General features: G+C 36.8%; 1 protein-coding gene across 1 annotated transcript; it reads right to left on the reverse strand.

Moving 5' to 3' along the window:
* Positions 1-581: 581 nt before the first annotated feature.
* Positions 582-9,121, reverse strand: MIP (major intrinsic protein of lens fiber). Its single transcript, XM_063426964.1, has 4 exons — positions 8,465-9,121; positions 4,801-4,965; positions 1,898-1,978; positions 582-1,372 (listed from the first exon to the last, which is right to left on the reverse strand). The coding sequence occupies exons 1-4, from the start codon at positions 8,822-8,824 to the stop codon at positions 1,187-1,189; spliced, it is 792 nt and encodes a 263-aa protein (XP_063283034.1). The 5' UTR covers positions 8,825-9,121; the 3' UTR covers positions 582-1,186.
* Between the last annotated feature and the right edge of the window lie 2,238 nt (positions 9,122-11,359).

Consider the following 11,359-nt stretch of genomic DNA (forward strand, 5'->3'; position numbering starts at 1 on the left):
TGCTCTTGGTTACAGAGAACCAAAATGTTCACATTGTTTGGTTTTACTATTATTCATAATTAAATAGTTTAGAAATGTTCACGTATCCTTACCAAATATATATATATATATATATATATATATATATATATATATATATATGCACTGTAGCTCATTTATCCTTGCTGGAAACATTTAGTCCTCCGTAACTCGGCATAGCGAAATTACTTCTAAGCATAGGGTAGCTGTTTTGAGGAACCCTTGGGAACTGAGACTGTGGACAAGAACATTGGGCATTCAATTCTTTGGAGTACTATGCACTAACACCAAGTCTTATGACAAGCTATATCTTTACAACCATCTTTAGGAAATATGATGCCTTTTCTTACATTTCCTTAGCAAGCTTATTTGTCCCTGACATTAAGATAAAAAAACTAAAGGGTGGTGAGCAGCACTACATGTCGTGAAATCATATATTTATCTTATATTACAAGGCAAACAATGCCACACAGAGGGATTTCTAAAGCAGTAGAGATAAGTTAATGGGGGTAACACCTTAACTTCTACAAGATGTCTACAGATTTACTCAGTGGGGCTCAGGGCAGGGTTTTTGGCCCATTTATTTCTTCCACCCTTCTTAAAAAAAACACAAAAAAAGGAAAACATTTTCTTAAACCAGCAAAAAATGAAACGCAGTAAAAAGAAAATATTGTGTTTGAGATGTACAGCAGCATCAGAGGAGCAGATAGGAGGGTGGGCTGAAAGTTTGATAGGCAACATACTGTGGCTTTCTTTTTCAATTAATTTGATGATATTTGCTGGCAAAAGAAAAATGCACTTAGCAACTGCATTGTATTCTTGTGCCCATATAAAGGTTACATTTTCCTGTCAGGGAAGATGAATCCCTTTATTGCTAGAATCAGTAAAGATCTTCCCGTGAAATATATATATATATGTATATTTGGCCCATAGGGTGTGTGGCCCAGTCAAACCTTCTTGCATCCTTTTGCCTCCACCTCCACTCCGATGAAAGGTCAAGCACATTTACTGTTCCTTCTGCCTCTACTTTAACACAATACCAACAGCATGGTAAGAAAAGGAACGTCTTTCAAAGTATAACCCAACCAACCCCTCCCCAACACACTTCCCATGACGGATATAACGCTAACTAGGCCAAAATTGTGTGTGTGTGTTTGCTACTAGGTGTTTATAGAGATTGTGTTTTCAACTCTATAGGTTCTCCTGTTGCTTCTTGCTGTCCCTCAGGCTCTGCGGGCCGGGCCCCTTTCAGGATTGAAAGTCTCTCAGACAGGCCTCTCATCCTGGGAAAAAGAATAAAGTCATACACCAGACCCCCAAGCGCTCCACCGATGATTGGACCAACCCAGTAGACCTGCAAGCCAAGAGATTATTTTTTTAAAATACGGTTAGTATATATGAGGTATTAAGTAACTATAATTATTTCTACCACTTTACTTTGAAAAAAAAAAACACCTGTCAATTCGGTTTTAGCTTTAACTTTGTAAAAGTGTGAGTACATGTTCTACCTATGATAGCACTTGGATGTTTTTTTTTTGTTTTGTTTTTTTAAATTTAGTGCTAGTTTTACCTTACTGCCAAGTATAGGATATAGACTTTGAAAATCATGATGGAAAGTGTAAATTTAATTAATACACGTTTTATATCCTTAATTTTCACTTGATGTTGTTATATATATCCAGGACATACTTGAAAACAAGAAAATTCTCAATGTATCCTTCCTGGTAAAATATTTTATAAATAATTAAAATATTTCTGCCAGTCTACCTGAATAAAGTAGATTTTTATGAAATGTATGATGCCATGCAAATAATATAAAATAAAATGTTATTATGTCTTAGCTATGCTAATGTCCAACTGCATTCGACTATAACCTTACCCAATGGTTGGTGAAATTCCTTGTGAGTACTGCTGGAGCAAATGATCGAGCAGGGTTCATGCTGGCTCCAGTGTAATACATCTAGATAAACACAAAAACAAAGCAAAGTTATCCAGTCAATGCACATAATACAGATGTATTATACGGAAGACCATAAAATGATCTGTTTGCTTTGACAATAGTGTTAAAATATACTACTATTAGCATTGTATATCAAGATCAATTACTTGATTATCAGCTAGCCTTTGATTAAAGATAAAGAAGCACTGAAACACCATAACCAATACAGCTCATAGTAGTGGTTATTGTGCAAACAAACTACATAGAGTCTCTGTTAGCTGACTCCCATGGGTTTCTTGCAAACAGTTTGAGAAAAACTGTGGTCTCTGCGCACCAACAGCCTTGCCCTGGACAACAGTTCTAGGTTGAGAGCCAAGGAAATGCCATCCACAAACTGTTTACACAATAACCAATTTAATGAGATGTAGAGTATATTGTGCTCACATTGCCCCTTTAAACACTGTCAAAACTTATAATAACATAATTTCTATCTAACCCCACTATAGTGTGTTTGTTACTCTTACCACTGGAATATATGACAATATTTCATGTTGATATGTTTCAATTTAGGTCACAGCTTTTATGCCCCAGAAACGGTTAATCATTTTAAAAAGCCAGTTATAATTTATATGGTTAGTATCTCCCAGCTTCTTACTGAGCTGGCAAGAACAAAATGTTCTTTGAATAAACCAATGACGTCGGTAACCGTGTGTCCAATGAAAAGGTAAATATTAGCTAAAGATCTGTTTCTTTGTTATATATAAAAAAAATTATGGACAGATTAAAAAACAATCAATGGAAAGAACAGGTAGTTTAGTGCTGTATTATGGTGCAAATACCATATGTGATGACAGAACTACTTTAATTAGTACAAATAAATAACTGAACTCAGGACAGGGCTGACAACTTTCAGCCAGGTTGCAAGTAGGTTAGGTATGAATTAATTTAGGTACGAAACTGACTTTTCAATGGGGATGGCCCTGGTCATTCAAAGCATGCAATATATGGGTTTAATAGATGGTGACTGCTGAAGGTGTAGTTTTTGACATCAGATATCTCTACAACCTCTATCAGTATGACTTACAGTGCTTAATGGAGTATTCACATGGAATATTGCATGCTTGTGAGACATAGCTATTAATAACACAGGAGCAAATCTTCAGGCACTCACGGTGTTAAAGCCACAGGCAAATTTATTGGATCAAAAAGGCAAAGCAACGTTTTGACCTATTAAGAATTCTTTATTAGTAGGTTAAAATGTTGCTTTGCCTTTTTGATCCAATAAATTTGCCTGTAGCTTTAATTCTGGGAGTGCATGAAGATTTCTTCCTGTTTTATTATACGTGTTTTGGATTTGCTAGTCCTGGTTTGGCGCACCCGTGTTTATTTGGATTTGAGTGTGGTTCCTTTTTTCTGTTTCAATACCTATCATTAACAACCAGTGTGTGTTATGAGACTCATAAGCACGGTCTCATATCTGCAAGCACTTGCCAACAACGCCAGGGATATCATGCATACTCGTCATGGGCTTGCAACTTAGTCAGCACATATAGGATCATAAAAAAAAAAAAACCTTCATTCATATTGGTTACACACCAGATGCTATATGGATGGGTATCCTTTATTGGGTGTTACCATTGTGGACAGCAATGACAAGTATTAATAATGTATTAGTTTGGTAGTGCACTGATAATTTGATTAGGACAAATCAAAACTGCTCTGATATAAGGGTTTCTTTTATATATAATATCTTCGTACCTTTACAAATAAATCACTTATCAGTAAAGTATTTTCCCTCCCCCCCAATTAAATGAATTGAGAATGTTTCCAGTAAAGTGTTTTTGTTACTTTTTACTTCCTTGCAATACTAAAACATATCCTGGAGTGTGGAAATTAATAACAATCTACTCGTCCGTCATGATGATCTACTTATCCTGACTCTCAAAATAATTTTAGATTGGGGCAGCTACCTAGATCCCTGGACATTGACAGGGTTATTCATAAAATTCAGAAAGTTTATAAATTAAATTAAATTTAAATGGAAAAACTATAGCAAAAAAAGATGTGGAAAAAAGGAACAGCTCAACTATAGTCACATTTTTTTGCCACCATTTTTAAATTCGGTTTTAATTTGCATAATTTAAAGTTTAGTGAATAGCCCTGCGAGTCTTTACCTTCTGCCCCCCATAGTCTTTCCCTTTGTCCTTGGCCCCATATAGTGCGTGAGAGATGGCTGTGTGTAATGTGTCCATGCTTGTTGTAGGTTAGGTGTGTGTTGACTGTGTATTATGTATGCTGTGCATAATGTGTGTGCTGGGTGTGTGTAATGCTTGTGGGAGTGGTAAATGTTTGTGTGTTTGCTCTTTTTGCCTTACTTCTGCTTAGTTTTCTGCAAGGGGGAGGCTATGATTTCTGTTGAGGTTAAAGCATATGGTTTATCATGAGGTTTAGCATGTGGTAGGCACCTCCAGAGGGTGCAAACCATAGTAATTGCTCCATAACAGCTCTGCAACTCAGTGAGTCAGTACGAATGGTGGGAATACTGGTGGCTGCATTCTGACTCTTAGCACTGGATTTGCACACAATTACTGTGATCTGCACATACAAGAGGTGCTGACCACATGCTTCCTGCCCAGGCCCTAATGCCACAGGGCCTCTGTAGCAGCTAAAGGGAAAAAAACAACTGCCTTATTGGCACCTGATACTACGTGTTCCAGGTATTGGGTGACAGGAATTTGCCCATCCCTGATATTTTGTTTTTCATTTTATTATACATACTCGGCAGGTGTCAGTTTATTTGCCTTACTATTAGCATACAAATTACATGCATAATCTATACTTACCCCAAAGAGGTGACCAAGAGTGAGGGAGAATCCAATTGCCAGAGCCACAGAACCCAGGCGTCCATTCCTCCTCTCATCATAAGTGGCAAAGATACAAAGTACAAACTGCAAGGTCAGGAAGATCTCCACTGTAGTTGCTTGGCCGATACTCACACCAGGATGGAGCTATTGACAAATCAAAAGAACAAAAAAAATTAACTAGGAATAAATGATTAACATGACAATATATAAGAATTTATGTATTGTTACTGAACTATAATAAGCTCATTCCCTAGAATATACAAATATATATTTTGTTAGTTTAAACTGTAAAGGAACACTTTAACATTAGGAAAGAAACGTGTTCCTAAATCGATGGTGCCCCTGTCCCTAGCCATATATATCTGTTCCACTAAATTTAAGAAAATATAGGTTTTATTCAACCTCAGCACTGCTCATCACTCTGCCTGCTGCAACACCATCGAGTGATGAACCATTCCAATGCTCTTCATATGTCACGACCTGTTCCGCTCAACACAGATGTCTGGTCATGGCTTCTGGTATCCAGTATTCTTTTTATAATTCTTGTTTAGTTTTTCTAGGTTTTTCTGGTTTTCTATTCTCTGTCTGGTTTTCTGTATGCTGGGTTTTCTGGGTTCATTCCTTTATTCCGTTGCTGGAATTCACAGTTTCCTGAATTCCTTTAAATGTTTGTTTTATGTTGCCACACCCATTCCTTTGCCATTATTCCTTTGCCATTAATCCTTTTTGTTTCAGTCTGTTCCTGCAAGCAGTGGTCTCATTTCCTCTGCTCCTTTCTTTGCAGGTAAGTACTGTGTGTGTTTTATTGTTGTACTTTTAGTCATGCATATCTAGGCAGTTAGGACCCACTGTAATTGGAGTACTTTAGCGCAGTGGTGGGCTGCATACATCTTGGCCATTTATGTATGTCTAAATCGCCAATGTTTATTACATATATAGTACTTAGTGATGTCTCCTCTTTTGCCTTATATCTCTTGTCTCGTTTTATTTATCTTGTATTTCCAGTTCATGTACTGTCCTGTCCTGTCAATGTCCTGTTCATGTTTCCCTCATGTATTGTGTACATGTTCTGGGTTCTGCTTTCTGTCCTGCTCCGGTTCGGGGTTCTTCTAGTCTTGTCTTGTTATCTTGTTTGGTGCCTGTTCTAGTCTTACCTTGTTTATAGTACTAGATAAATATATCATCTAGCTCCTGGCTTCCGCTTAAGCTGCATCAGGGCTCTGGTATGTGGCCGTACAAAACCTTTTGCTCAACACCTTAGACTCCTATCTTCATCACCAGGCATACAGGGGTACTGGCCTTCTGACCGCCACCCGTGACAGCAAAGAAGAGCATTGAGGACCTGATGCGTATGCATGGTGAGTACCGCACATGCATCCCAGCTGCACTGTAGGAAAGCAATGTATTCAATGCTTTCGTATGTGCTTCCACAACATGTGACAAAGTTTTTTTTACTCGGTCAGTGTAGCAAATACTACACTGACTCTGAGTATGACAGCCACTCACGGTAAACTAAATCTAAAATGAAGGTGCAAAGAATAGAATAGTTTATTAAGATAAAAAAAAAATTTAAATAAAGACGTACTTAAATAATACCCTATCCTGCTGTTCTCTAGAGTGGAATTAAAATCATGCTCCATTAGATGCTTCTCAAGTATTTTAGTGAGAAGGCAACATAAGTTTATATTTTTAGCAGTAGCATTTGTACCTTAGAAGCTTCATCAACTTTTCTCTCTAACACATTTTTAGCACTCCCCTATTGCATATATGAATCTCTTGATTACAAATGTAATACAGATTGTTTAAGCAGCAAAGACTGCTTGGATGTTAAATATTGCAGATGAGTGCAGATTGCAGATTAATGTTGTTCAACCAGAGCTCTTCCTTCTTTTTAGAAGGCAGTTATAAACAGATGCAACATTGCTTTGCATTGATAGTAGTGTATTCAGAGTTTGAGAATTATGTCTTATTTTTTTCTGTTTTTGCATACTTTTATTCTAAATAATATTGGGCTTTTAATAAAATGGTAATTGGGGATGGTTCAACATCACGCACATTTCATCATGACTCAAACTGTTATAAGATACACAGAACTATACAAACAGATAACTGGTCTGGAACCAGCATGTTAGTAACATATATAATTAATATCATGTATTTACATGGCTAAAGTATTTTTTATTTTATTTGGAAGCTAAGATAAATAAATGTGTATTAAGACTTCATGCATATAATTTGTGTGCTGTATCCCTCTTTATTGTTGTCTATAAAATTATTTTATTATTATACTTGTGTGCTGAATTTAAGAAACCTGTGGAAAATTCACTAGATTTTTATCAACCTAGTAACTGGGTTTAATTTGTGTTAGGAGAATGCTGGATCAGTTTAGAAGTAGAATATCACTATAACCTGACACTACATACAGAATGCCCAAAGTTCTACCCATGAAGCATTACATAGCCAATGTACCAATAGTAACAACTTATTTAGAGCAAATTTGAACAACCTGTTGTTTTCCAACTGCTATTGAACTGCATTTTCTGTCATTATTATGCAGTGCACCAGTTGGTAGTGATAATTATTCCATCTATTAAAACAATTCTAAATATTAAATTTAAGTTTTCAATGTTTTCCATATTTAAACTAATAAATATGATATTAGTGTGCAGTTTACTAGACAAACACCTAGTTTAATTAATCTTATACAATGTTTTGTCCAGACAGAGCAAACTGTAAGATAATAGCTTTTATTTGTTTTTACTTCAGTTTTATTGTCTAATGTAAAGGTAGGCAACCTTTGGCATTGCCAGCATTATGGGTGATGTAATCTACAACATCTGGAGTTTTATTTGACTGCCACCCCCAATCACTGTAAAAATCGCTAACGTATATACTAGTTCTTAAATTAAAAAATATATTTGAGTCTCCAAACACTCGGTAATTTGAAAAATAAAAGTGCATATTTAAAAATACAAATGTCTTCTTTTGTTTACTCAGCATGTAGGGGAAATGGAAAACTAGATATGTGTCAAAGTCTCGGTGCTTTGGTTATTATAAGCACTTAAGTGAAAGATTTTACATGCATCGGTTCATAAAATGTGGAACATAGCAAAATGTGGGCATTCAGTGGACTGACTCAAAATGCGCTGACTTATAGTCTAATTGAGTGTGCCATTAGACTACAGAAGAATAAGAGTTTGGAAGATACATTGAAAGTCAAGGGTATTCCTAAAGGTATAGTGCAGCTAAACATTGTCATAACAATAGGTAATGAGAGGAATTAAAGATCAGAATAGACAGATGTAAAATGGAAAATATTGGTGCAGGACTAATTATTTTTACAGCATATGCATGTAGTACATATTCACATTTTAAGAAAGTTGATATATGTAATTAATCACCAACTGCTTAAACCTAGAGGGACCCATATCCTATTTAAATTCTCTGTAAACCCTACCAGCCTACCATTGATTGGCATTTTTTTTGTTCTGGCAAATTTCTGACAACCTGCCTGTAAATCTTTACTGATACAGGTAGATACTGTTACAAACAGATTAAACTCCCTAGGGGTAGCAGATATGCTATTAGTAGAAAAACAGACACAGTGATATCAATTTATCAATCTACCCCAATGAGTAATTACCGTGTTGAGAGCCATGTTGCCTCGAATTGCTGCAGGGGTGACGCCATACAGTACTGCAGCTCCGGCCACTGCGCCCAGCAGTTGTGCTGCGATGTAAAAAATGGCACGGAACAGAGACATCTGTGAGCCGATGAGGAAAGCAAAGGTGACAGCTGGGTTAATGTGGGCACCACTGATGTGGCCAACAGACTGGACCATAGTGGCCAAAGCAAGACCAAAGGCTAACGCGATGTGCAGGACATTAGTTGGACCAGCTGCCCACTTGAGAGACGCACCTAAACCAAAAAAAACGTAGAACATGGTGGCAAAGAATTCTGCAAACACTGCTCTCCAGAAGGAGAAGGAGCGGAATTCCCACATGATTGCGGGTTATGTGTGAATCAAGGGGGACAAAGTACAGAAGACAGATCACAGCTTAATCTGCAGATTGGAGGTTCTCCAAAATGTTACTGGAGACTCTGTGAAATTTAAAAAGTCTCAATTAAAATGATACTTTGAATTTTCTACTAAACAAAAAGTTAACAAAGATTAAAACCTACAAAGAAAAACGAAACGTTAAAAAAACAACTCAAAAAAGCCACGGACAGAGTGACTGCTCCAAACTGCTAACTGCTGTGGATACTTCCCCCCAACCTGTTTATAGAGTGGCGGGGGGATTTATAAGGGGCAGAGGCTGTGACATATTTAATCCCCCCATACAGGTTCACACCAACCCCAGAGAGGAGGGGTAGAGTGCCTGAGAGCTGGTGTTTAACTCTTTGTTTGGATTCTGTCCCCTCCCCTGGGTAGCACATGATATAAGGCCACAACAGCAAGTTTTAGTCAGATGTGAAATTGAATTTCCAGCCCTGCACTACTGCCTAGCAAACAAACATATTTGAAACCCACAATCTCTATTCACACAGTAGGGATATCAAAAGCTAAGGTGTTCTTTCATAATTTGATTTAATTCCTGCCCTAGAAACAACCAATTACTTTGATGTGACCGTGATAATGAAACTTAATGTGTTGTGATTGATTTCAGTAGATTTGAGAAGGAATAGATTAAAAGAGTTAAAGATAACCATAATTCATATGATCTTCTATGTACCCTGCCTGTACTATAATAAAGTTATATATGTACTAAATCCATGATGACAAAAATTTTACATATGCAGACTAATTCTAAGGAAAAGAAAAATTGTATTCCAGTAAGATATCTTAATCAAAACAAGAGAGACATATAATTTTTTAATAATATAGTGTATATAAATTGAAACAGAACTAAAGGTTAAAGTGCCTATGAGAATATATTTCCATTAAGAGAAGAATAATAGTAATTTATATGGTTGGAAAGGTGACATTGATTTTACTTTGACATAAAAGCACAAAGTACTTTGATATACAAACAGTTAAATAGATGGAGGTGTAGAGGTATAAATAAAGGATGGTAAGGACCCCTCCCTCCTTATCTGGCACCCTGCACGTCTGATTTTGTTGCACCGGCATTTTGCATTTGAGCTGGGATTTTGACACTGTTAACAATTCTCTGGCTCCTTTCAGTCTGGGGGTGGTATCCGAAATCCACAGCTCCCCTATGGGATTATGCCATGTGCAATTGGGATTGTTTGGAAAGCGCTGTGCGAGCATCCTTTAGAACAAAGGCACTTGCTGTGTGTGATGTTTCTTTCAGCTTAGATCCCTCTCACTGTCTTTTTGCTGCAGCGTCAGCATCCACTATCCCTAAAGCATAAATAGTAATAATGTTTGGAGAAATGTATTAATATGGGAAAGAATGTATTTCTGGATTGTCCTTTTTAGAGATAACTTACTCATATCACACACTTGTGTCTTTGCCGCCAGAGGGGGCACACGAGCACTCTAAGGATTATTCATGTGGCAGAAGGAAATTAAATCTATGAAATTAAACGTTACGCAGAGATCTAACTGCTCTGCCCACAAAATTCAACCTGATTAAACTAAACCATACATAAAACTGGATCATCAGTAATTTCAATATTTTAAATCAGTTATGAGAATATGTTGAGATTTCCAAAATGGAGTTGTAAATCTTGGGCCTCAATTTCCAAATAAAACAAGCTGTGTTAAGGTTCTTCTTCAGCAAACCTGTATGTTAATATGATGCCTAGTAATCACTTGTCTCTAACGTATATTTAAAAGAAAACATAAAAATAGAATTATCATACTACATAATTCAGGCCCTGAAATTAGCCAAATTAACATTATTTTCATATACCAAGGAAGGAAACTGGAAGCTAGAGGGCCAAAGAATCCTGCTATCGTGAGGATTCCAAGAATAATTCTGGAAAACACCATCTTATATTGTGAGCATTCAGGCCACCAAATCTTAGGAAGTTTAGGCTTTCATCCTGGATTCTTATTGCCTCATGCAAAATCTAATTTAACCACCGACTAAAATGAGCCAGAACCCCAGGGCTAATGAAGCTATTAATAGTACTGCATTATTCTTGTAAGAACTCTGTCCAGACTGAAAACATAGCTACAGGTGGCAATAGTCAGCCATCGCTTTCCATGTGCTTTAATCAAGTTCTAAAGGACCTTTTGTCTAGAGCCATGGAAAATTTACAGTTCCCGAAACAGAGAAATGATGGGAGGGAGGTGCAACATTGAAATAAGTAGCTAATTGTTAATTGACGTTACTTCCCTATGAGTTTTTTTCTTTCTCTGTTTATGTGTTTGGGTATTTCTTATTTTTCCGGGAGGTCAAAGTTGCCTGCATCTAAATTGCACAAATGACAAAAGTGCCAGTGTGTCAGTGGTTATACACATGTTGTTCTGAGGAGAACATATAAAAGAGGAGGATATGTTCAATGTTCATGTCCACGTGGTGTTGAACACCCATCAGCGTGTAATGAATTAACCCACACTCAAGTA

The sequence above is a fragment of the Pelobates fuscus genome, chromosome 1 (assembly GCF_036172605.1).
Source record: "Pelobates fuscus isolate aPelFus1 chromosome 1, aPelFus1.pri, whole genome shotgun sequence".
NCBI lineage: Eukaryota > Metazoa > Chordata > Amphibia > Anura > Pelobatidae > Pelobates > Pelobates fuscus.

Bases quoted from the DNA above. Each gene is read 5' to 3' on its own strand.
- MIP (XM_063426964.1), bottom strand. From the start codon at position 8,824: ATGTGGGAATTCCGCTCCTTCTCCTTCTGGAGAGCAGTGTTTGCAGAA. The intron at 4,966-8,464 runs GTAATTACTCAT...ATTTGTCAATAG, and splicing joins GCAACATGGCTCTCAACACG to CTCCATCCTGGTGTGAGTAT. The intron at 1,979-4,800 runs GTAAGTATAGAT...GTGTTTATCTAG, and splicing joins CTCTTGGTCACCTCTTTGGG to ATGTATTACACTGGAGCCAG.